The 26035-nt window shown below is 39.6% G+C and overlaps 1 protein-coding gene across 2 annotated transcripts in view; it reads right to left on the bottom strand.

Moving 5' to 3' along the window:
* Positions 1 to 311: 311 nt before the first annotated feature.
* Positions 312 to 26035, bottom strand: part of ipo11 (importin 11) — a 163918-nt gene continuing 138194 nt past the window's right edge. For both annotated transcript variants that reach the window (XM_080048154.1, XM_080048155.1), the window contains exon 30: positions 312 to 2225. In XM_080048154.1, the coding sequence (XP_079904280.1) occupies positions 2061 to 2225 (165 nt within the window). In that variant the 3' untranslated portion in view covers positions 312 to 2060. The remainder of the gene's footprint in view (positions 2226 to 26035) is intronic.

The following is a 26035-nucleotide window of genomic DNA, read 5'->3' as shown; positions in this document are numbered from 1 at the left end:
AAGGAGCTGCTAGCACTGCTGAATACTATCATGTTGTTTCCCCATTCAATTAATTTCCCTACCCTTCTGCCCCTATGACATTGGGGCAATTACTTCTCTGCAGTTAAGTCCCTATTTTTAAACCAAACATTTTAAAATGTTTTACTGAGGTCACTCCAAAACCTGTTGCATGTCAAGTATACCACATGCCCATCGCCTATATTGCTTTCAGTCCACTTGGTGTTCTATTTCTGCTAGTGTTATTACTGTATTGCTGTTTTCAGTTCCATCTTAAAATCAGTAATGAAAATACACACACTTATTTTGGCGGATGACTGCATTTTATTGAATGCTTTGGAAAAAGCAAAAAGGATTATTTCCCATTGAAGCATAACCAAACTTAACTCAAAAAACTAAAATTCATTATTACCATTATTAACAGATTATGAGTACAGTAATCATTTACTGTTAGAAATTAACATAATTGTAAGAAAGGTCTTCTGAGTATCAAGGATAGGTAAGGCTGAAAGCATAAGGCTGTAATTCTGTCTGCTACTCAACTAACTCTATCATGGTGTCAAAGGAGCTAGTGTCAGGATTATCTCCTTCCCAGGAAAGTAGACCAGCCTAACAAGAGCAAATTTAACCATATTAATTCATAAATTTCAGAAGGAAAGATTATAAGAGCAAGGTGATGATAAACTAAATCAGTTTCAATGTACAACAAATAATGAGCCCATGTTTGGATTATGTGTGACCCATCCAACATGGCAATTCGTTATAATATAGGTCTGCCAAACTTCCAAATAATAGATTCTTCTAAGAAACCCTACTTAAAAAAACTTATGTTATTATGTCAAATCAAATATATCACAGCTTCAACTTTTCCACTAACAAGTCATTAACGGTTGGTTGAATCAAAAAAACTGGCAGAGCGACAGAACAGCTACACAAACATGTTTTTTTTAATTTGTTACTCATAACAATGTCAGAGTTGCTCACAATGTAACTGCTTTAACAGCCACTGGAGCACATGTTATGTTTGCACTTAGTCAGTATTTTGTACATCTGAAAGATGAAATACAGCAATTCATCATGCAACTAAAGCCTAATTAGCACAATCCTGGTTCACTGATCCAATGCCTTCTACCACTGTGTCTAATGATGTGAGAGAATGAACCATTGAGAAAGATGAAAACGTGAAGTTTTTGGTAGTTAAAGTGCTCCATCACACCATCAATTAGCAGCAGTATGTATATACATATAAATGTGGTTCGGCACTCTTACAAATCAACTATTTAAAAATCACCCATTTTTGCAGTCAAGAAAAAATTCCCTCTAACCAAACTCAAAATGAAAGAAAAACACTGTTTAGTTCTCTCAGTAGTTACTTCAACTTGACCTCATTAAATGACAAATTATTTTCTTTTCTTAAAATGGAAGAGAAATTAACACAAAGTAAAAACAAACTAAAAAGTAAAATATTGTCATGCAAAATATCTTTCATACTTTACATAGATACAAAATTACATTTCTTTTTTTCCTTTTTAAGAATATACTCTGTAAACACTGCTTTAGTTCCTTAAGGTACGGTTTGATTAACATTCCGGCTACAATCTGAATGTTTTTTTCCGTAGAAAATAGTCTGGTGACCTTTCCTTTAATACTCCTCAACTCCATCATCTTTTAGACTTTTAGTCCAATGTTCTACCCATTCCACCTTAAAACCACAGAGAGAAGAAACTAGAAGAATTGAGTGGAAGCTCTAGTGAGGTGTTGTTTCCATGTGAGTGTACTAAAAATTTGAAGGTACTTTGATGTTTTTAAAGTACACACATAGAACCCATCTTGATAAAAAAAAAAGGATGTAAAGACAAGAGAGAAAGGGACGAGGGGTGTCAGCTGCTGCCAGTCGACAAGGCTAGGTCTGAATATAGATAAGGCATAGCATGGGTATAGGTTGGGAAGGTTTGGTTTTGATTAGGAGTGAGATTGTTAGCCTTTCCAGAACTTTTTCACAAAAAAAAAGGGGGGTGGGGGGGGTGGCATTGGGCAAAGACGTTTGGGACTGTAGGTGTGTTTCAGAGGCCTTGGAGGAACTCCTGGAGCTGCCTGACAAGCTCTGTGTCCACGGTTTCCATCAGGGCCCCGAAGCCTTGGTCCCCCATGGCGGCCTGCTGCGCCTTCAGCTTCTCATATACAAACTGCTGCAGGGAAACGCTGTGCACCGGGTCCTCCAGGGCCAACTGTAGTGGGACAAAGAAAAAATGGAGAGAAGAAGAAAATTAAAGTTTGGATGCTGCCTAGGGTAATGTCTCCGAGTCAGCTTCTTTTTTTTTCAGAGAAAGACCATGGGTTACAAAAAGATATTAAATTCACTGACAATAAATGAGCTGCTCATATTCTTTCTCACACACTGTGAGACATATGGTACGAGTCACAGACCGTGCTACCAATACTGAATTCCACATCAAAGAAAACTTTTTTTGACCACAGTCTAATAATGATAATGGATTGGCTTATATAGCGCTCTTCTCGCACTCATATCGCTTTTACAGTCTAAACAAAATACTTGAATTAATTTAATTAAAGCAAAGAACAGCAGTACATGCTGGCATCAGTCCTTTTTTCTTCCTCCTCATCCTCTCCTGTGCCAATACAGGGAGGTGGAGAATTTTGGCAGCGATTAAAAGGTTGTCTTCTTCTTGGATATGTCTGCACTCTCTGGATTTGGGGATTTCCTTTTCTCTCATTCTTCACTGCAGATTTGCTCAAGCTCCTTTAAGTTGGAAACTTTTTGTATGGGGATTCAAGTCTGGTTTTGTCAAAGTCTGTGTGGGCTTTCAAATTATTGTTCTGTAGGCATTCCCGCTTTGATTTTGTAGGTGATAATAGCTTTGGTGTGCTCTCTCTACCGTTGTCACAGTCTGGATACTATGCCTAGCTTCTCGCAAACCTAACACCTAGCAATGCAGCTTAAAAGTTCTTCATGTTTCAGAAGAAAAATAGAATCTCTTGCCACATTAGTTCCGTCTTTCACACTTTACTTTTTTTGCTCTCTGCTCTGACGTTTTTTTTATTATTATTATTTTTTCTAACAGAAGCCTCCATCTAGATCTAAGATCTCACATTTACTGATGGAGGGTCAATTGACATGATAGTGAGCAATCACTGACTACTCCACTGAAATCCTGGAAGATTTATCTCTCACATGTGGATAAGATGATATTTTTGTTCATGGTTTATAACATGTACAATATATGCTTGCAGGCTTAACAATCAATTGAATCCAAAAAGCCTGGAGCACAACTACTATGGTATTTCAATTGTCAGGCTAACACAAATCCAAACCTTATTCAAAGTGTATGACACTTTTTATTTCATATGTATACCATTCAGTAAATATACATATAATAAGACTGTATAACTAAAGGGGAGTTCTTATTTATACTCAGACGGGCAAAATTATGCATCTGCAAAAGTAGATGAAAAATACCTTCACCAGTAAAACCCTTACATTGTTTTAGAGTCACTTAAAAATAAAGGGTAGAAAAATGCCATTCAGACATGCTACCATTTCCCACACGAAGACAAAACTTGCGCCAAAGAAAATGATTCAGTAAATGCAACCACTGCCATTCATCTAAGGCAGCAGACAGCGCTGGAAAAATTATCCTTGACAATAGAGTAAAAAAGTAGAGAAAAGTTGGATGGCTGACTTTGTGTGGGCAAGAACACAAGTCATTTATTTTCTTTTTGGTTTAAAGCAAGAGGCAAACACAATAGCCTGGAACAGTTACGAAGCCCCTACAAATACATTAGAAGGGTATGCGCGTACATTCCAAACTTTCCTCTAAACTACAGCCACCTTTAAAAAAAAAAGGAACTACACAAATCTCTCAAACACAAACTTGATATTTGGGCATTGAGCTTTTGCACTTGTTACCCTTGCAGTCCCACTGGAGTCCCCCACAGAAAAAACTAAACACTGAGCAATTTGACAAGAAAGAATATTGTAATGTCAACTCTTGCTCTCCAGCCAATCACTGGAAAGAATACTTGTCATGCTAATTAGGTCTTTGTCATTACACAGCAATAAAACTAGTGAAGAGTGGCTGCTGGAGAGTGGTTTAATGGAAATGCTGCCATATAACCTGCATAATCACATTCAGCACAAGGACATTCTGAAAGTGTGTGTGTGTGTGTGTGTGTGTGTGTGTGTGTGTGTGTGTGTGTGTGTGCGTGTGCGTGGAACCACGGCATGAACACATGTAGTTTGTGTTTGGACACAAATATATCAAGGTCTTTGTCATATTATCTTTTTCTTTTTTGCATAAAGGGTAAGAGTTCCAATATATTTTAGTTTACAGGGGAAACAGGCCATTACAAGTGCATATGCATGTTCAGTGTGTAATGTCTCAGCATTATTGTGTTCACTTAGAGGGGCCAGCAATACATTATATACACTGATCTTCAACACAATGCTAAAGTAAACAAGGAATTAAAACAAATAGATTAAAAGCATTGTACTGATAAAACAAGATAAAGGTGCAACAGATGAAGCAGCAGTTTCATTGAAAGAAAGGAGACTTAAGATTAAAAGGCAGAGTGTTTATATAGCAAACAACAGAACGCTGCAATACAAAGCAATATGCTGTGGACACATGCTGTGTTCAGACTTGGTACACAAAATAAAGCACTGATACAAACACATCTGAAGTGGAAGCTAAGCTACCAATACAAAGAATAAGTATATGCACCACTCTTATCCCTGAAGGGAAAAGATGAGGGTGGAAGAGTAGAGAGAACGAAAGGAGACATGAGGCAAGAAAAGGTGAGAATCTGATTGCTAGACAGAGAAGAAAGGTGAAAATGTAAAAGAGTAAAGAAAGTGACAACAAGGCGACACAAAGCAACTGAGAGAAAAGATGTTTCCAGGAAGTGGCATGATGACATCGTAGACAAGGACACTGTGAAGAAAGCGAGTGAGGAAAACAGAATTCCATGTGACACAGAGAGTGGGCAATCACAGCTGTGCTTCATCTTTGAAGACAGAGGAGGTGGAAAGAGAGGAGTGGGCAACATGAGAGGAGACCGATAAAGATGGAGAGAGACAGATGAAATGAGGGGGCCTGAGAAAGAAGCCTTAATCTCTCACACAATTACACTGCGAGCAGACAACAGGCCTTGCAAGCAAGTCGCCTTCGGCAATAATGACTACACTGTCAAGCTGTGGGCAAATATGATTGAAAGTGTTTCTATTGTTCCAGACAAGGGATTCTCAAGACACTTTTCAATAGCTTTATGATTATGTAAGAGACAGGAAAAATCTGCTGCTTGAAAATTCAAAAATACACGATTAATACACATATGTTCTGATGTTGCTTCTTACAAAGTCCATAAAACTCTTCACACATACAAAGCATCAATCAAATGGAGTCAATTATGTTTCAAAGAGCCAGAACAACGCTGTCCAGGACTTCTATTTATGTCTTGTAAATGACCTCTCACACACACACAAATCAATAAATCAATAGCCTAATTGAATGACTCTGTCACCTATAAAACCTGGTGCTGTCATAAAGGGATACATGGTTAACATGGTGTCAGAACAGCCATTTATCGAGTGTTGATAGACACAGAACAAGCACTGGTTCGGGCTGGGCTTCTCTCTGGCTCTTTTAGGATCTAATTACAGTTTTTCACAATTGTTTAAACACATTTTTTGGAACATCAGACACAATGTGCACAATCTGAAACTAATTTACCAACTGCTTAACCAATTCTGCTGAACTCCAACACATTTCCTGCCTTAGACTCATATTCTCATTCGAAAACACACATTTTTCACAACACTACACACAATTCTCTATATCTTGCACACTCTTCCTGAATTCTCTCTCATGGTATTCACACAGAACACAGTGCCAATCAAATTTCTGCTTTTGTACAGTTAGCTATAGAAGGGTCAGAGATGAGCTCCTGTTTGCTGTGATTTACAGTAGACGGCACATTTTGGTACAAATACAGTTTTTGCCGAATACTGTAAACACTAAAAGTTACTGCTATGACCACAACCTCTAACTTTTGTAACTATGCCCTAAACCAAAGCACCAACCCTACAAACACGATATATGCTTTGCACTGTGTTTGAAATTCTCCAACACACTTCTTGAATTTTTTTTTGACTAATTGAAAACAAATCAGTCTAAACCTTAGCATTACAAATAGACCCCAGGTGAGCTCAGCTCCTTTCTGAAACAGTAAGAGTCAGGGGAAGAGGAGGAGAGAGAGTGACAGGAGTACAAGGACAAATAAGGCAGCAGACGGAGACACATACAACCGGAACACTATAGTGGACTATGTTAGATCATTGCCTATCAATGAGGGAGCCTGGACAGAGAGTGCAGCCCAACCTCGCTCCATAATTATTAGGAGATTTAGACTGGATATCAGGTGATCATTTCCCTGTTGCTTCTCAAAGGATGACAGTGTGATGTTGATGAGGCGATGTGGCCAGACACAAACAGGAGGCGGTAACCATAAAAGGATTCATAATCCAGCAACCGAGCTAAGGGTGTAAGGGCAGGGTGTCATATTGTATCATATATCATATTGTATGAAATGTAAAGCCCACTGAGACAAATGTATTTGTGATTTTGGGCTATACAAATAAAACTGATTTGATTTTGATTTGAACCCAATTCCTTACAACGCAGTTTTTTTTTTACCATTGTTCCCTAATTTTACTGTAATTGTTTCTTAGTTTATACTGACACACTGAATTGCAGTCCTACCTATTCATTGTGTTTGTTTGAAATGGCAAAATAAACTATTCTGCAACATGTGTGTTAGCATTTGGCAAAAACCGTAAAGTATTTGTTGTTACTAGGGGTGTGCACGTGTACACGTGTAACCGTTTAGTAAATCATAACCGTTTAGGAAAAATCAATAAACGAAAACCGTTTTTTTTTCTTCAAATTTCAAAGTTTTTAAATATGTTCTGGAGACACGCGTTTATTGATTTTACATCACTAATAAACTAATTGGGGAGGATAAAAGCTAGTCTGCCGAGAATCTGTCTGTCCCTCGGCGAGTGTGTGTGAGTGAGGGGCACTTTACACTGTGAAAACGTGACAGTTTTCCAGTTTTTGGTTTAAAAAAAAAACCCTGTTCAGACACAATTTATCTGACATCTTCACCCGTACACAAGTTTTCAGAGGAAACGGGCCGAAATCGCTGTAGCAGCAGTGCCAAGCCAATAGTCAGCGGTGACACAGCCTAGTAGATAGCTCTTCCGGTACAATTTGACGCATAAAACCTTACTGTAACCGAAAATTAATGCCACTAACGTTCATAAAGCGGTTGGTGTAAGCTTGGGGTTACAAATATTGTAAAAGACAAGCTTTCTGTCCTCTTATTTCACCGCATTGAACTCGTAAAAACAGAAGACTTGCTGATAGTGAAGGGGCTTCGTGAGCGGATACTTTCCTGTTAGGCGTACTTCAAAATAAAAGTCAACTCACGTGTGTCCAGTGAAATGCTATTAATGTTTAGCCAGTGAAATGCTTTTACTTTGAAGCCGTAGCCTTAATGCTCCTTTTGTTGAACAGTAGCCGCTAGCTTAACCGCTGCACGCTGATAGTGTTTTTAATGTAGAGAGAGAGCCGTGTCCCTGGCATATAGAAGTGACACACGTTTATTTAGCTAGAAAAACAGGCAGAGCACAAATCTTTCCCCAGCCAAAGTGGCGGGTGGTCTCAATAACTTACTGCGGTAATCGCTTGGACTAAATTGGCAAGTGTTAGCCTATATTTTAGCGCTGCACGACACTCTCCGCTGATCACAGTGATGGTGCCGTGGAGACACCGTTCATGTTGTCTTCTAACTTTATAACTCGCTTGTGGGTATTTTGACAGCAAATGTTATAGACTACGCATGTGTGAGGGTGGAGCCGTGACGTCAGCGTTATCAGGGGAAATGTTTTCGGTGTTTACAGGAAACCAAAACCGTTAAGTTTTCCAAAAAATCCTCCCTGGGAGGTGATCTCAAAAACCTGCGGTTTCATGCCTGCGTTTGCTGTTTTCCTGTAAATGATATAGTGCAACCGCGGGAATTTTTCCGCGTTTGCACTGTTTCGTGTTGTCGTGTAAAGTGCCCCTGAGTGTGTGTATCGGCGCACACACACACACGGGGAGTCGCCGTGCTGGGGCTCGACTCACAGCCACGGAGTGATGAAAGATAACCTAAGTATTAAAGTTACTCGGTTGACGTGAACTACGCTCGTAAGTAGCCCGAACTTTATAACACCTGTTCAACATGCATTTAACGTGGACATGTAGAAAGCGATAGGCTATATTAATCAGGAAATGAATGAAGCGCGATTATGACGGCGAACGTGTGTGTGTGTGTGTGTACCATGGACCTATTATAAGAGGTGTGTAAAAGAGCGTAGTTCATGTCAATTGTGTGTTTACAGGCGAACGAACGCGCGTGTGTGTGCGCGCGCCTACAAGACTGTTGATAATGTGCAGCAAATAAAACAAAACAAATTACAAAGTTAGTTGTGTTAAAATGAGTTGTGTTAGGATGTAGGAAAACCACAGAATGTGAGAAACAGTAAAAAGAAACATAAAAGAAAACAGGAATGGGAATAGAATGAGATAAGCATATTTCCAGGGAAATAATCAGCACCTACAAGAGGCGGGGGCACGAGGACAATGACGTCACGGTTAACCGTGTACACGAAAAAAAAATTGTCGTGTACACGGTTAGGCATTTTTGTAAACGTTCACACCCCTAGTTGTTACTATAGGTGAAAGTGTATGAACATGCAAAAGGCATAATTCTACTGATAAAGCATTCATATAGTGGTTTGCATTTATACTATAGTGTTTTCCATTCTGCACACCAGTGTTCAATGAGTGCTATAAATGTCTAGTCATATGATGTTTGTCATTTGAAAAGAAAACACCATTTAATGAAGAGTTAACATTGTTTTGAGGGTAAAGTGTGCTTTTGCAAGAGAAGTGAAGGATTTAGCATTTTGTGTTTGAGTTTGAGTGAGGTAGTCTATCAGGAAATGTGTTTAAGCAATTGTGAAAAACTGTAATTAACCCCTCCAATGTAACCTGCACAGACATTTTACATAAGTTATACATTTCTAAATTCTAAAATCTTACTTTTATTTTTGGTAAAAATAATATTTTTTTTATTTGCTGTCCAACATTGTCAGCAATAACAAAAACAGGTGTGAGCCAACTATATCCTAAAATGTTTTTTTTATTTCACAGTAAAATAGTGGTCGTATAAAAGGTATCAGAACGCATTAAAAAAACCTTTAATTGAATGAAACATGATCAGTTCGGGTCATTTGAGGTTAGTTGTTCACAAGAGCAAACATAGTCGGGATGATGAAGCAGGAATGCACGCTGTCTGAGGAACAGATAAAGGCAACAGAGAGACGGAGGGAGGGGTAGCTATATGATGAACAAAGTAAAGCCCTGTAGAAAAGTGTAGCTACAACGAGATACATAGTGGAGTGATAGCACCGGAGAGAGAACAAACGACCAAAGTTATGAAAGTGAAGGACAAAAGCAATCTGCATGAGGATAAAGAGCACTGTCAGCACAGAATGTATTCCTACCCGCAAAAAATATGCAGGAATATGAAAGCGGCCGGAGGTTTGTGGAAGAGGAGAAATGGAGTGATGATGAGAGAAAAGGGAATAGTGATGAGAGGAAAGTATAGGATAGAGGAAGAGAGACATGCACCCCTGCTGCAGCTCACTGATAAAGACACCCTGGTCTTCACACCTCGGAGAGAGAAGATGATAAATGAGAGGCAGTATGTAGAGAAGAGAGACAGATGAGATGTGAAGAAAGTGGAAGGGCTTTAGAAGTTGCCTAGTGAGCTCATGAAAAAGGGGGATAAAGCAGAGAAGACAATATAAAAGTAGGACATATGGTAAGAAGAAAAAACAACTAATTATTATGACAACGATAATAATGATGCTGCTGAGTGCCCAATGGAGTAAAAAGTGTGCATGCTATTACCTCGTGCAACATGCCCATTCAAATTAAACACCGCTTAAACTTTTTCCATCTGGATTGTGATTATCAAATGTGCTTGTTGTATTTCTTCTATGAGTAGGGTTATTATGTGGCAACAAAGTTTCGGTCCATGCCAGCTTGGTGCTAGCATGGTCCAACCAGACCATCGTACTTCATTTCATTTGTACAGAAGGTCTGGAACTGCTGTAATTGGCAAACGTTCACTCACTTGGAGGTGGGTGTCTGTTGAAGTTTAAAACTATTGGATCTGCCCAGTGCCACTCTGGATTAGCCAACCAATCGCATTACGTTTGGTCATGAGCCGGCTTCTGACGGTGCGTTCCAGTTGTACAGGGAACTGGGAAATTTCCGACTTCACTACATATTGTAGTCTATGGATCTACCGGTACCTGGCAACGGTAACTTGCTAGAGCCTAACGTTTAGTTATTTGGATGAGAAAGGTTGTAGGCGTCAATACTTTCCCGAGCAGATGCACTGGAACACAGAGAGGTCGGAACTCGGAACTACCAAGTCGGAAATGTCCAAGTTCCGAGTATAAAGAAACTCAGCATTCAACTGAAACTGGAGCGCAACTTCGACGTCATCGTTCTCAGCCACTCGCTCTGTTCGCTGATTGGATAACCAAAAATCTGGACGAGCATAATTCCATGAACCCAGACTGACTACTGAAGTGAAATGAAAATTGAGCAGAAGTAGGTAGGCGGGCGGAGCCAGGCTAGCTTGGTGCAATTAAGCCCTGAATCTGAATTCACTTGCATGCTAAGTGTCTTCTCTTCTCTAAAGTGATCATTTCGCTAACTGACACCTGAGCTGAACAGAGCAATTAATGTTGTTAGTTACACCTGTTCTATAGTTGTAGCCAAGTGGAGTCCTCAGAGAGAGACAAGGGAAATAGTGCTAAAAAATGCACCAATTACTCCTAGGTAATAAGTGCTATATAACCAGTCCAATTAATGTCTTCCTAAAACACTGTTAGTTTTGGAGATGCAAAGGATCGTTTGTTAGGTTTAAACCTGTTTTTATGTTAGCATATGTGAGTGTTAGTAGATGTAATGCTTGAGTGAAAGTCTCTTCATAAGTGTTTATGTGTTGGCAGAGCTGCACTAGTCTGGTGGGAATTAGCCTGCTGAATATCAGATGCTGACACTTACCTCAAGGTTCTCCCAACTCTTGAAAATATCAGCTATATTCTGTTGTCTCTACATGCACTGCCCTGACTGAAGGACACCTGCATACTTAGATATACCGATATGTGATACATTATAGGAATATTCAACATAAAGCGTCTCATTAAGGTGAAAGGGTAACAGTGTCAATGGTGTTTGACTTATTTATCCAAGTCTATGGAACTCTACTGGAGAAACAAACATCATTCTTCCAAAAGATATTCCCCCGTATCATTTTTGATGGTGGTAAAGAGCGCTGTCTTACACATAGGTCCAACATTTCCCATATATGTTTAATTAGGTTGAGATGGTGTCTATGAAGGAGATATATATATATATATATATATATATATATATATATATATATAATTTAATACACATCATTTTCAAACTAATCTAATCATTAAGTGACCTTAATTTGTGGAGAAGACCATTACTACCAGGATATAAATGTTTCATCATAGAAATAATACACTATTAAAAAATGTGTCAGGGGATAAGTGAGCCCAGCAGTATGCCCCCCCACAGCATCAAAGAGCCACTAATCCCCTTACTGTAGGGGTCAATCATTTGAGTGTGTACCGTTCTCTTGGGGACACACATGCACTCACCGACTGGTTGAGAATCTGGCGAAGGATGACTCATCTGAGCATATCACTTTTCCTCCTTTTTTTGACCAGTGCCCATGGTTTTGCACCACTGAACTGTAAAGTGTGCACTCATCTTTGTGATGCAATCTTTTTCTTGCTGACACATTCCAGTCACATCCTGCTCTGACTCAGTGACCTAGGGTTTCTAATTACATATCTTACTAATCAAATGTGTACTCTGAACCACAATGTCTGACCCTATTTACAGATGTCTTTGCCAGATGTCCCTTTATTCCCTGTTCGTATGTAAACTAACCAGTAGAGCAATCTTTGTGACTAAAGCTCCTCCTTTGTTCTGGTTTTGCCCAAATAAATGCAGGTTTGCCCTTAAATGTGAATTCAACATTACTGTAATGGTCCCCATGAAATAAATACAGGTCTGCAGAGATTTGAATGATTAGAATGTATTGGCCCTTTTAGATAGCACTACTCAAAAGGGTTGTAAAAACTAAAAATAACACATTTTGGGTTTTACTGTATGACAGCAGGAGTGGTCAGCCCGGCGGTCAGCTGCACAAGCCGACCCGGCAACGATCAGCTGTGAGAGCGCCCACAGTCCTGCCCCACCAGCAGGTCGGAAAAACGTGCCGGTTAACGGTGGAAATAAATCGCTCGCTTAAGCGATCAATAACACATTAAAAGAGGAACTAACATCTAAAAAGTGCGTCAAATAAATAAAATGTTAAGCTGAATGTTGTGCCGTGTATTTTTTATCATAAAGAGCATTGTAGGCCTACTACATATTTAATACTGTGGCTAACATTTTGAATGAATGCAGCCCCCGTGCCTCAGTGTCCCCCCAGCTGCTCCAAGACGGAGACAACTGCCCTTACGCAGTCCCATGCCGTGCTCCTAAGTGGCCGGTGTGTGCACTATTGAATCAGCTCTCCTACTCAGTTGCGCACCATAAGCTGCACAATTTTAAGTGATTAATATCTTTATTTCGGTCTGAGCAAACACTGCATTTGTATTATCTTCTTATAATTGTCCAACAAAGTCATCGGCTACCCAGCACAGCCTGCACTGCGAGTCCATGCTGTTTACAAAATTGCGTACACGAGCTGAGAGCTGGCGTGGGATTTGAGCGTATCCTACGCTCACGTCCATATTGATAAATGCCGAGATTTGCGTGGAAATGTACAGTATCTCACAAAAGTGAGTACACCCCTCACATTTCTTCAAATATTTCATTATATCTTTTCATTGGACACCACTGAATAAATGACACTTTGATACAATGTAAAGTAGCGTGTGTACAGCTTATATAACAGTGTAAATTTACTGTCCCCTCAAAATAACTCGACACAGAGTCATTAATGTCTAAACTGCCGGTTACAAAAGTGAGTACACCCCTGAGTTAAAATGTCCAAATTGGGCCCAAAGTGTCAATATTTTGTGTGGCCACCATTATTTTCCAGCACTACCTTAACCCTCATGGGCATGGAGTTCACCAGAGCTTCACAGGTTGCCACTGGAATCCTCTTCCCCTCATTCATGACAACATCACGGAGCTGGTGGATACTGGAGACCTTGCGCTCCTCCATCTCCTGTTTTAAGAAGCCCCAAAGATGCTCAATAGGGTTTAGGTCTGGGGACATGCTTGGCCAGTCCATAACCTTTACCCTCAGCTTCTTTAGCAAGCCACTGGTCGTTAGGAGGTGTGTTTGGGGTCGTTATCATGTTGCAATACTGCCCTGTAGCCCAGTTTACGAAGGGAGGGGATCATGTTCTGCTTCAGTATGGCACAGTACATGTTGGTATTCAATGAACTGTAGATCCCCAGTGCTGGCAGCACTCATGCAGCCCCAGACCATGACACTCCAACCACCATGCTTGACTATAGGCAATACACACTTGTCTTTGTACTCCTCACCTGGTTGCTACCACACACTCTTAACACCATCTGAACCAAATAAGTTTATCTTGGTCTCATCAGACCACAGGACATGGTTGCAGTGATCCATGTCCGTAGTCTGCTTGTCTTCAGCAAACTATTTGTGGGCTTTATTTTGCATCATCTTTAGAATAGGCTTCCTTCTCGGACGACAGCAGTGCAGACCAGTATGATGCAGAGTGTGGCGTATGGTCTGAGCACTGACAGGTTGACCCCCCACCCCTTCAAGCCCTGCAGCAATGCTGGCAGCACTCATACGTCAATTTTCCAAAGCCAACCTCTTGGTATGACGCTGAAAACGTGCACTCAACCTTCGTAAACTGGGCTACAGGGCAGTATTGCAACATGATAACGACCCCAAACACACCTCCAAGACGACCAGTGGCTTGCTAAAGAAGCTGAGGGTAAAGGTGATGGACTGGCCAAGCATGTCCCCAGACCTAAACCCTATTGAGCATCTTTGGGGCTTCTTAAAACGGGAGATGGAGGAGCGCAAGGTCTCTAATATCGACCAGCTCCGTGATGTTGTCATGAATGAGTGGAAGAGGATTCCAGTGGGAACCTGTGAAGCTCTGGTGAACTCCATGCCCAAGAGGGTTAAGGTAGTGCTGGAAAATAATGGTGGCCACACAAAATATTGACACTTTGGGCCCAATTTGGACATTTTTTCTTAGGGGTGTACTCACTTTTGTTGCCTTCAGTTTAGACATTAATGGCTGTGTGTCGAGTTATTTTGAGGCGACAGTAAAATTACACTGTTATACAAGCTGTACACTGACTACTTTACATTGTATCAAAGTGTCATTTCTTCAGTGTTGTCCCATGGAAAGATATAATGAAATATTTGAAGAAATATGAGGGGTGTACTCACTTTTGTGAGATACTGTACGTACACCCATTTTTCTGGTCTACGCAAGATTGATAAATGAGGGCTACTGTGAGAAGTCTGTTCTTTATAGGATGAATCTTTTGGGATTTAGGAGCATTTTGGTAACACACAGCTAATATGCAAATATTGAAAGTGCTACTGTTTCGTCAAATGCGGTTTTGGCCCCCTAATAAGCCTGATGTGTATAGCTGCAGTGTCATGTCTTCAGACTGGGCATAACTACTCCAGAGCCACAGAAGGCTTTTGACTATTATACTGATATTAATCTGCGAAAATGGTGGAGTTCCCCTTTGTAATTGATCTAAATTTAAATATTCACCATTAACCTTGTGACTGCATTACAAGGCTTGTAAATTGTCCAAATTATAACTTAGATTAACATTTATTCGTCCATGATCATTAAACTAATTGCAACTAATTTGTATACACCGACATGTTTAGCTGATTAAATGATGTCTGTGCATGTGAGAAAGTCTCTATGTCTGAAAGGAATGCAGGTTTATGTTTAGAAAAAGGACATGAACATGTGTTTCTGCTCTCAGATGAAAGCAAAGGAACAAAATAGGAATTTGAATTGCCTTGGTTTTACTTCTTGAGTGCCAGTACAATGGTTGACATAAAGCATCGCAATGTTATACTTGTGCAGAAGCCTTAAATATACCCCTTAATGAATAGGAAAGGATATGTCAATGAAGACACCCATCATTTGGAGTGGTTATACTCAACAACAGAACAGACAATCACACAGCTGGAAGCAACAGAACAAAGCACTACCCTGCTAAGACCAGTGCTCTCAAACACATAGTACTGGTAATACAAAGCAAGATGTAGAGAAATAAGTATGTAAGAATGGATGGCAAACTTTTCAAAAACAATGAAAATGCTGGTGCAGCTGTAACATTTTTCGATGTGTAAACAACATTTTCAAATTTAGTCTGAACATGGCCTGAATAACAAGCGGGTCCCAAATGCACTGACCAAATAGAAGAGAAACCAAACAGTGAGTGAGGCAGAACTGAGCTGAGTGATAAGGTCATGTACATTCATCAGCATTTCTATCTTCAGGGACTAAGATTGATCAAGCATACAGAAAATAGACAGCACCATTAAACAGTCATCAAGAAAGACAAGTGGAGTTTTAAAAGTATGCGACAGGAAAGGTCGCAGCAGTTAGAGAAACAAGGGCATGAACAGAAAAAGAGATTATGTAAACTGTCGCCCCCAAACACCTCTCTCTCCTATTCCGAGGTATCATTAGCTCATGGTCTCTTGATTTAGAGGGAGGATTAGAACTTGATTGCAGTAGTAATTTTCCTCAATAAATGAGGCGGCACAAATTGTAATATCCTAATTAGCATTGTAGTAGAGGGCGTAAATGTAAGAGCCATTTAGCAGTCTGTCATAGGGGTGCATGATATCGAACACATACCTTTGTGTGGGAGTGTGTGCATTGACGCAAGCGCACTCTCAGACACACAAAAGGTAGCATGGAGGTTCTATGGTCCGATGGTTTTTTAATCATAATTCTAAAGAGTACAGTGTGCTAAATATATGCCACACATCAGACATGGACAAAACATCCACATGTTGAATCTTGGTGGTGGCAGTATCATACTTGGAGCTGGGACGTCACGTTGCTTATCTGTAGAGTTCCCCAAAAGGCTTATGAAGGTAGAGAGGTTTAAATGGATTTGGACGCAAAACAGAAAGATCTTCTTATCGACTTAATCTTATCAGTTGGTTATGTGAACAGTGCAGGGTGGCAACCCTGTGCAATGAAGTGACTATTTCAAAGGTGGAGCATCACGCTAAGATAAGGAGGGACTGAATTTCCATACAAAGTCAATGTGAATGTTTATTATACTTTGACCATTGGGATTCAGTTTGTCTCTACTTGTAAAGCTAGTCTTTTCTTTTCAACTGACATTAGTTGTGTTTTGAAATACATCCTGCTTCAAACTTAGGTTCCAAACATATCCCTTTCCTTTATAGTGCCTCCATTGTGCTTCACAACAGAACCATTGATTTTCCCTCAAATAGAGATGATTAACTTAAGCAGACTTTTCTTTCCACTTCTACACATACCCCTCCCTTTTCGCTGTAAAAATACATTTAACATAATAATTCAGCGCTGTTGCTTCAGTTACTTGTGCTTTTTCATAGTATTTGGAGAATGTCTGTACATAAACACACACTGCATGTACATTATTTGCTGAAAGGGATTGCAATTTGACTTCATGAAATGTATGATTTTTGTCAGATGTCAGATGGTGAACGTGTGCTAGTCTCAAAGGCTTGGTCCGATATTGCCAAATCTCAAGTGGTGACACAGAATGAGAAATACTCTGAACTCATAAAAGCGATTGCTTTTATGCATGACAATATGAAGAGGAAACTACATTAAAAAAAGATAAGAGCTCTTACTTTGACTTGTGGATTGAAATGTCAGTGCAATAAGTTGAGAAGGGATATTTTCAGAGAGGGGCATACTTTGTTCAGTGTGAGGGTTGCTAGCTAAAAAAACACTTCTGTTCTCACTTGTGATTCAAAAGACAATAAAAAAAAATATGTAAACAGTATGTCAGAAACTGAGACATTATGGCTCATTATTATCATTAACTCACCTGACAAATTTCAGATTGAGCGTTGTTAGTTAAAAGTTGTTTTAAGTCTGACAAGTTATCTTGAACGTTTTGGTTGCCTGCTAACTATCCACGGATAACTACTGTACATTGTACTGGGCACGCCTGTGGGATTTCTGTTTTATGATTGCAATCACTTCATTATTCATTTCAAGTCTGCGTTCACAGCATTGTTTTTTCCTAGCATACCTTATTATTGCTCACACTGGGGGCTCATTTACTTTCACCAGGGCTTAATATACACTTGAATTATGACAGTGATTTGCCCATCTTAGTTTAAGAAGCATCTGTTGGGATTCTGTGAGTACCAGCCTTACCCTACGGCCCCACCAAAAGCGGCGAGAGTGACACTGACAGCCAACTGCCGTTATTTTTCAATGCACGCTCGGACGCAAGAGCGTCTGCGGCAAGCAGCGTGATTGAAGCGATGAGCCCCCAGAGCATCAATATGCAAACTTAATGCAAATGAGCGGGGAAATCGCCGAAGCAGCGGCCAATTATAGAAGGAGGTAAGTAACTCAAGGGAGCGATTTTATGAATGTAAACATGATGTTAAAAATAAAACGTCTTCCTTAATTTTTCAAATGAAAGACAGATTGAATATGCCCATGCACATTTTTCTCACCAAGTAATATGGAGTGGAAACCTTAAAAACAGGTATTTTATCAGTTCTGGTTCACCATAGTTCTTCTACAACCTGACAGACAAGGCTGCGCACCTAGGAGCGAGCAGAGCGCCCACAGGCGTACTTGTCACTTTTGGTGGGGCCATAGGGTTACACTTGAGGTCAAGAATTTATCTTATTGGGCCAATTTATTATCCAATCCCAGGTTCAACCATGATGGCAGGATGGTTCAAGAGTACCTATCTGCAGACCCATGGAGAAACGGAGCTCCACCGGAAGCACGATGGGGCCACACCCCGAACTCATTTCATTGGTCAGAATTGTAACCTACTCTGAGATTGTTTTCACTTTACGCTGCAGCTCCGACTGAAGAAAGAGTCTGTTACAACGCGTCCCTGTACAGTTTAAAGCAAAATCACTCCATAGAAATCTCCATCGGGATGTTTTTATCATTTCCTGATGATTTTACGTTTGACCGATCATTTATCTGATCAGTAGCGTAGTTCTCAGCCCTCGTGTCGTTCATATACGGCCACCTTACACATCGTGACATGCTCTACATTCAGATTAATAAACCTATTGTGTTGTATGTATCTCATTATTTATTTATTTATTAACAGGAGTTTTTTAACGTCTGTGCCACTGAACATGGGCTATTTATGCCAGGTTGAAATGTAATTCTGCGGCTGCACGCGATCGTTACTGTTCACTTGCGTGATGATCAATAGCCTAATATGAATATAGAAATTATATAATAATTAAAACTGTGATCACTAGAGGACAAGGGATCTGGTAATAAATCAATCAGAATCTACAATGGAAACTGTCACCTAATGTGTCAGACGTTAATGTCTTTCACCCCACTTTTCAAAATTAGCTGTTTATTTTAATGTGGTGGCACTTTTTGTGTTTTATTTATAAGAGTTTATATTTGTATGTGATTGACCTACTTGTTATGATTGTGAATTAAAGAGACGGATTTCGGAAGATGTACACAAAGCTTCGTTGCTTCATTCATCTTCTACCTCAACATCTCCTTTGTACCACCGTCCTGGCCACTTGGGACCCTTAACAAACTGACGTATTTTACTGTCTACTACCACCATAACCGGTGGAAACTGTGTATTATTATTCACCGCTAGGTGAACTCCGGCAGTAAAACAAAAAGAAGAAAACAAATTCAGAGTAGGTTACAATTCTGACCAATGAAATGAGTTTGGGGCGTGGCTTCCGGTGGAGCTCCACTTTCCCCATGGGTCTGCAAATAGGTGCCTCTCGGATGGTTTGCAAACAGTGTTTGGAGAGCATTGCATCCATGGAATTCCTCATCACTAAAATTAAACTGTCAGCAATATGCCAAGGGGAGATGTACTTTGTGCTCATAGTTAATCAAAGTTAATGCTTTATTCGATTAATTTATATTTCCCTCTTGAGCAAAGACAAATAAGACAATCTTTTTCTCACTAGCCTTACAAGCCCAGCATTTGAGTCAAAATGCGTACATTTGAAACAAAGCAGGCAGCAGTGTGAATCTGACTGATTTTCCAGCTCTTTCAGCAACTAATCAAAATCACAGAGAGATTGGTTTCCACTTTACTGAGCCACAGGCAGAGTGAATACGATTCACACTGGTAATAAAGAAGTATTGAGATCAATTTAACAACTGAGCAAATATCAATTATTCTCATTACTTGAACTGACTAATTAACTCTCAATAAATCAAAAGAGATGACAAGTGAACATACTTAATGCACTTTTGGGTGGATCATCAGCTGATCTGAACAGCTGCACTATTCACACAGAGGCAGGTAGGCATGTTAGTGGGCAAAATGATTCTAAAATTTCACTTGGTGCTTGCATTATAATACTAGCCTGGCTCCGCCCGCCTACCTACTTCCGCCCAAATTTCATTTTCCCTTCAGTAGTCAGTCTGGTGGTGGGGCGTATTAGTGAGATTTTTCCGAACAGACTTCTGAGTATCCAATCAGCAAACAGAGGAAGTGGCTGAGAACGACAGGTCGAAGTCGCGCTCCAGTTTCAGTTGAATGCTGCGTTCCCTTACGCTCGGAACTCGGAAATTTCCGACTTGGTAGTTCCGAGTTCCGACCCGTCTGTGTTCCAGTGCATCTGCTCGGGAAAGTATGGACGCCTACAACCTTTCTCATCCAAATAACTAAACGTTAGGCTCTAACAAGTTACCGTTGCCAGGTACCGGTAGATCCATAGACTACAATATGTAGTGAAGTCGGAAATTTCCGAGTTCCCTGAACGCACCGTCAGAAGCCGGCTCACGACCAAACGTTATGCGATTGGTTGGCTAATCCAGAGTGGCACTGAGCAGATCCAATAGTTTTAAACTTCAACAGACACCCGCCTCCAAGTGAGTTAACGTTTGCCAATTACAGCACTTCCAGACCTTCTGTACAAATGAAATGAAGTACGATGGTCTGGTAGCGCCAGGCTATTATAATACCTGGCTGCCCTTTATAACAGCTGGTTGAAGTTTTGTTAAGATGCCTCCACGGAATGGCTTAATCAGTATGGGAACCCTAATGATAGATGTTTCTAAATACTCTTATAGAATACTAAAAAGGTCCTGCTCACCATCTCAGGTGTTGTCATCTATGCTGTCAGATTAGACCTCTGCAAAAGTATGATGTAATGACTTGAGGTCATCAGAGTCTACTAATTACTGTAGTACTACTCAAGTATGAGGGGGAAATGTAATCAGCTAGACTTACAATCACCTGTGTAGGTTAACCACTAGTGTGTGTATGGCCTTAAGTAGACATTTTCAAGGGATATATATTGACATTTCAAATCAGGAAAAGCACAGGTGTATATCTAATAATATTTTCAGCATCTGATTTTTCTTATGCCATGAAAGTGAATTGACATTGGTTATTTATGACCTTCCATGTACAGGATGTATGTCACCTATAACTAAAATAAAAACATAACGTGCAAGCACTGCATTTTGCATAATTTCCCCATTGCTTCGGATCAGAATGTGTTCTATACAGACATTTAGAAAGCCTCATATTGATATGACTGTGATAAGGGCAATTCAAAGTACAGTTTTTTAATCAAAAAGTGGTAAATAACATATTGCAACCCGAAAACCTTCAAATCTCAGTACTCTCGTACTGAGATTTGACAAATGTCTGTAAAGCTGACAAGTGATGGAGATGGAGACTTATTTGGACCGTTCTGGACGCCTCAGGCAGCTCAAAGGAGAATCGTTATATCTTATGCTGCAAGATAACACTGTCAGAGAGGTCTGTTATTCAACAAAACCTAATTATGCTGACACTGATGGTCTGTTAGAGACTAGGAGTAATCATAAAGCAAGAATAGCAAGTCTTCATTACTGATGCTTTGTGTGCCTCAGAGTAAAATGATAACACAGAAGCTCATTTCCTATAAAAATATTCCTCTGGAAGACCTCAGGAGTCAGTTTGATTGTTCATTCAAATAAAGAATGAAAAACTGTTGAATGACAAAAACAATATCATGAGTAATTGGCAGTTCATCATAGTTTCGAAAAGCATTATCGGTTCACTCTAAGGAATGACAGCCATTGTTACTGCTGTAATAGGTATCATTTTATATAATTTCCTTTCCCAAACATCAAAGCATGCACATTTAATGGAATTGTCATTTAAGGGAACTAAATCAGTCTAATTGCTAACCCTTACCAGAAAATTAAAGCGAAAGGGACAATTTCATTACTAATGAAGTACTACAAAAATGTGTTTTATTCACTCTGAGCAACAGCCATGGGGCAACAATGTAATAGGTTCAAGTATTTATCTTATTCTTTCCAATTTTAAAGCATGCACATTTAAAAGGTATGCCCTCACAAAGCCCCATTCCATTCGCACATTTTCTTAGGGTAAGGAATTTTTACTTAAGCCCATTTGAATTATAGGATGAAGTGGGCGAATATTTGCCATTGGAGTCAAGTTGTTTAGATTTTACAAATTTCTGATTCTGCGTCTATCAAACCTGAGTCTGTTGAGAGTAAATATCAACTACATTTTCTTAAAACTGTCGGAAATTGTAATTTGTCAGATATATTTACCTCTTTGAAATGTAAGTTGTAAGTATTCACTATCTTATGCTTGAGTTTGAGGCCTTAATTAGCTGATTGTGAAGCATGGAAATGCCTATATTCTTGTACAGCAATGCAATAATAAGCGTGATTGCCGGATGGAACAAAATCTCATAAATTACAGACCCTGAGCAAATGCTATAAATGACTTGCCCATGCATTTTGTTCAAATAAATTGAAACTACATAAAACAATAAACAGAGTACACCAAATGGGACTTGTAAAATTAGGGTAGGCAGTTGTTTCCCCCTTCACTACTGCAGTGATATAATGAACCATGAGACATAATGTGTTAGCCTGGAAATCCAGATTCGCCGCAAGCAAATTTAAATTTGCTCTGCATATTACTCTGGGCACGAACCATTGAAGCTCATTAAATATGTCGGAAAATTCCAAACTACCAATCAAATCGTACTATCTGATATAGGCAGGCGTAACCGGATGAAGACAGCGCTGTGCATGCGCTGTCGAAGTTGTGAGAGTAAACAACAACTATGGCTGTGGATACGTACTTGTGTTTGAAACGGCTTTGCATTGACACTTAACACTTCAACAGAAGACGGCACTTTTATCTTATTAGCAAGAAACAAGAATTTGCTGTTTTGCCTACTGGATACGGCAAAAGTTTAATTTACCAGTGTAGCCCCACTGTTCGCTAAATGAATGGGGCTGAATACGTGAACTTGTTCATTGCTCTAATTGGCCGTAGCTCTATCCAATTGCGTGCAGTGGTATTTGAAATGCATGAGTTAGTGCTGCCCCTTGAGTTGGGAAGGTATATTGCTCATCGCCAGACATAGTTCTAGATGTGGGACTGGATTTCCAGGCTAAAAATGTGTCTGATCGGCATTAGATTTAATGTCAATTTGTGGCACTACACAGTACGTGGCGATTCTTGGGTAAAGAAATGCATACCTACTCCTACAGAAAAGTCTGCATAACAGCAAACTTTCTTTTCAATCTACCCATCCCATCAGTTGAGACCTGCCTTATAGCTTTCAAGCAGATGGTGTACAATCCTGGCCCCTACAATTTGTTTGGCCCTGATTCATTACATAGTACCATATACATTACTATTCATTGATCAGGGATAGCAACCTGCCCCTTCATAGAATCCCAGTTCTACTGGGCTCCTTGGTCTTCTTTTTTTATTTTGAAGACCAATCAGTCACTGGCAACAACTGATAGAAACGCAGTACAATGACCTGTATGTGTGTTGTGCAAGTACATTGGTGTCTAGTAAAAAAAGAGGAAAAGAAAATAGGTTTCAGTGTGTGTACTGCAGCACCACAAGCGCAACCCATGTCATTAGTACCCAATGGAGGAAGTCTTTGATGTAGCCAATCCTTATTCTTGTTTGATGGTGCTGGTCTTGTAGTTGAAGCACAATAATCAAATGATGCATTATGTACCAAGTCCCAAATACAGAATCAGTGGCAAAGTCTTGCTGTCTGCAACACTCGCATCAAAGTGTTGGACTCTTACCAGTCTCAGAAAAGATCGAGTGGAACATTCAACAGCTTCAATCACACAAAACAAATTTCCCCTTTATGTGAATCAAAACTACAAGTCAAATTTCGGGAATAATCATAAGACAGCGGCAGTGGTGAGGCAGGACCTTTTAAGATAAACCAAACAACCAAATATAAATTTTTTTAATAACAATTGACGTTTTACATACCTCGCCCAAAGCAGCTGAATACTTTTTTCAGCATGATCAAGTAACATATTTAAGATAAAGTCTTCTTCATCATTACACTGCCAACAGTCCTGTATTTATTTTAAAAGGCATCCCATACCACCAACAACACCTTTTAGCCAGAAGAGTGAGTTCAACTATCAATTACAGTAAATTCCTAATTTCCTGCTATTGGACAATCACAACAGTTTTAAAACCACTAAGTCAGTTTTTTACATGTCCTTTGAGGGTCCATTTTAATTTCTGACAAGTAGTAAATACTATTCTGCAAAAGAGCAGCATTTGCCTCTTTGAAAGCTACAAGTAATATCCTTTCAAGACGTTCATACTGGCATCATCTTTGTTTGATTCTATAAAAAAGGAAAAATCACACAAATAGACTAACAATGCTAAAATAAAAACGCTACTTAGGGACAAACAAATGAGTTGTGAGCAAAGGATTGCAGTATATGATGTAAAGACCAGCAAAAAAAGCTAATTTAACTTTTTTCCTCTTTACTTTATCCAAAATTGCAGCGGCTGTCTATCTCTTTGCCCCTTCTACCGCCCGTTGCTTGGTTTCATCCCCTGCTGTGATGCCTTGGGGGAGTTCAGAGGAAGATTGCAAAGATCCTCATTTTCAAGCCACTCCTGAACAAGACCCTCTAGTATACTGAACAATCCTTGTCAATGTAAGGTTTGATAGTACTTTTATTGGAAAAAATGGGTGCACAAGGGTATTGCAGTGCTGTGGGAACTCAAATCCGTCAACAACTTACAGGGCAAATAACGATAATGGAAGTATCTTTAAATTAATTGTTTGCTGAAATCAACTTATGCCATCAAAGGCAGATTTTCTTTAATACAACAAAGCCATGGCTTAGCTCCCTTCTCTGTCCATATTCACACCTGGGCATGATAACACAGCCTCTTTTTTGGCTTACATTACTTTTTTTCTTTTCTTCTAATGTAATGTTATAGACATTTGTTTTTGGTTGTATATTGCTCATTTAAAAAAGCCATAGGAACATAAGCATACATAAAAGGAGGAGTCATTTTATGTATGCTTATGTTCCTATGGCTTTTTTCAAAATTCAATAAAATGTCTATCACAAAAGGAATGGGGAAAAAGATTGCAGGTACCCACAAGGAGTAGCTAAATCTAATTCAACAAGACAGCACAATCATAGAAAAACCACCTGCAGGCAGGGAGGCTGTGGTGAGACTGCTTGATGAGGGGAGGATACACAAGCAGAAAGTGAAAAAGTTAGATAAGGACAGAAGTGAAAAAAGAGAGATGGAATATACCAGAAACTTAAAGGAAGGTGGACAGAAGGGACACATTCAGAGCTCCATGGGAATATTCCAAAGTAAATAGCATAATAATTAACAAAAAACAATATCACCTTAAGGCCCATTTATAAGCTTTCCTGGGGATTTAAATCATCAGCTGAGTGATTTATTATTTTTCATGTAATATCCAAGCTTCAGTTTCTAAAGGTCAATAATGAACTTGGGGCTCAGCATTATAGAAAAACTAATACTGGATTATAAACATATCTATCAACCATATTTTTTTTTTGGACATTTAGCCAACATATTTTAGTAAGGATATTTCTTTAAAGAAATGTGACCAAGATATGTACTGAGCCCAACTGGAATCAATTAAAGTTCAACAATGTCAAGGCCCCACTTCCTTATAAACTGTCTTACGTGTGCACACCCAGCACATGAAAACATTAATGTCCCCAAACACACAAACCAACACAAATTAAGAGGCAGAGAAACGTTTGACCTTTCCTCTCCTCTTATATAGTCCTTCAAGCAAAAAGTATGGGTCTGGGCTGTGGTGATAAGTGAAGCGACATAGCGCCAGGAAATACACACATACTCACAAACAAGGAAGGAGGCAGACAATTTACACAAATTAAATGAAATTCCTGTATATATGTTAAATTGCTCAAGCAATCATTTGGAGAGGACTACACACACATACACACCAACATTAGAATAACGCTTTTAATAGTGTGAAGCACTGTTACAATTCCTACACTTCACAGCCTGACAGGCTAGCAGAGGCGTGTATCAACCCGCATTCATGCGTCACTGTAATGTTTAATTGGTATACATCCCCCACCTAAGGTGATTTTATAGATAGCTGCATGAAAAGCTGTAGCAGCTATCGAAGCTAAGGGGTGGCTCCAAAAGGTTGCCTGACTAACAAGCGTATGAAGTGACAAATCTTGTGTTATGAGTGCCAGTTCAGCATCGAAGATACTACCAGAGGACAGAACAATTCTTGTGATCAGAGGACAGGGGGGACA

This window comes from Ammodytes marinus (assembly GCF_949987685.1).
Source record: "Ammodytes marinus genome assembly, chromosome: 2".
Taxonomy (NCBI): Eukaryota; Metazoa; Chordata; class Actinopteri; order Uranoscopiformes; family Ammodytidae; genus Ammodytes; species Ammodytes marinus.
The sequence above is the reverse complement of the archived record's forward strand: the minus strand, read 5'-3'. Positions and strand labels throughout refer to the sequence as shown.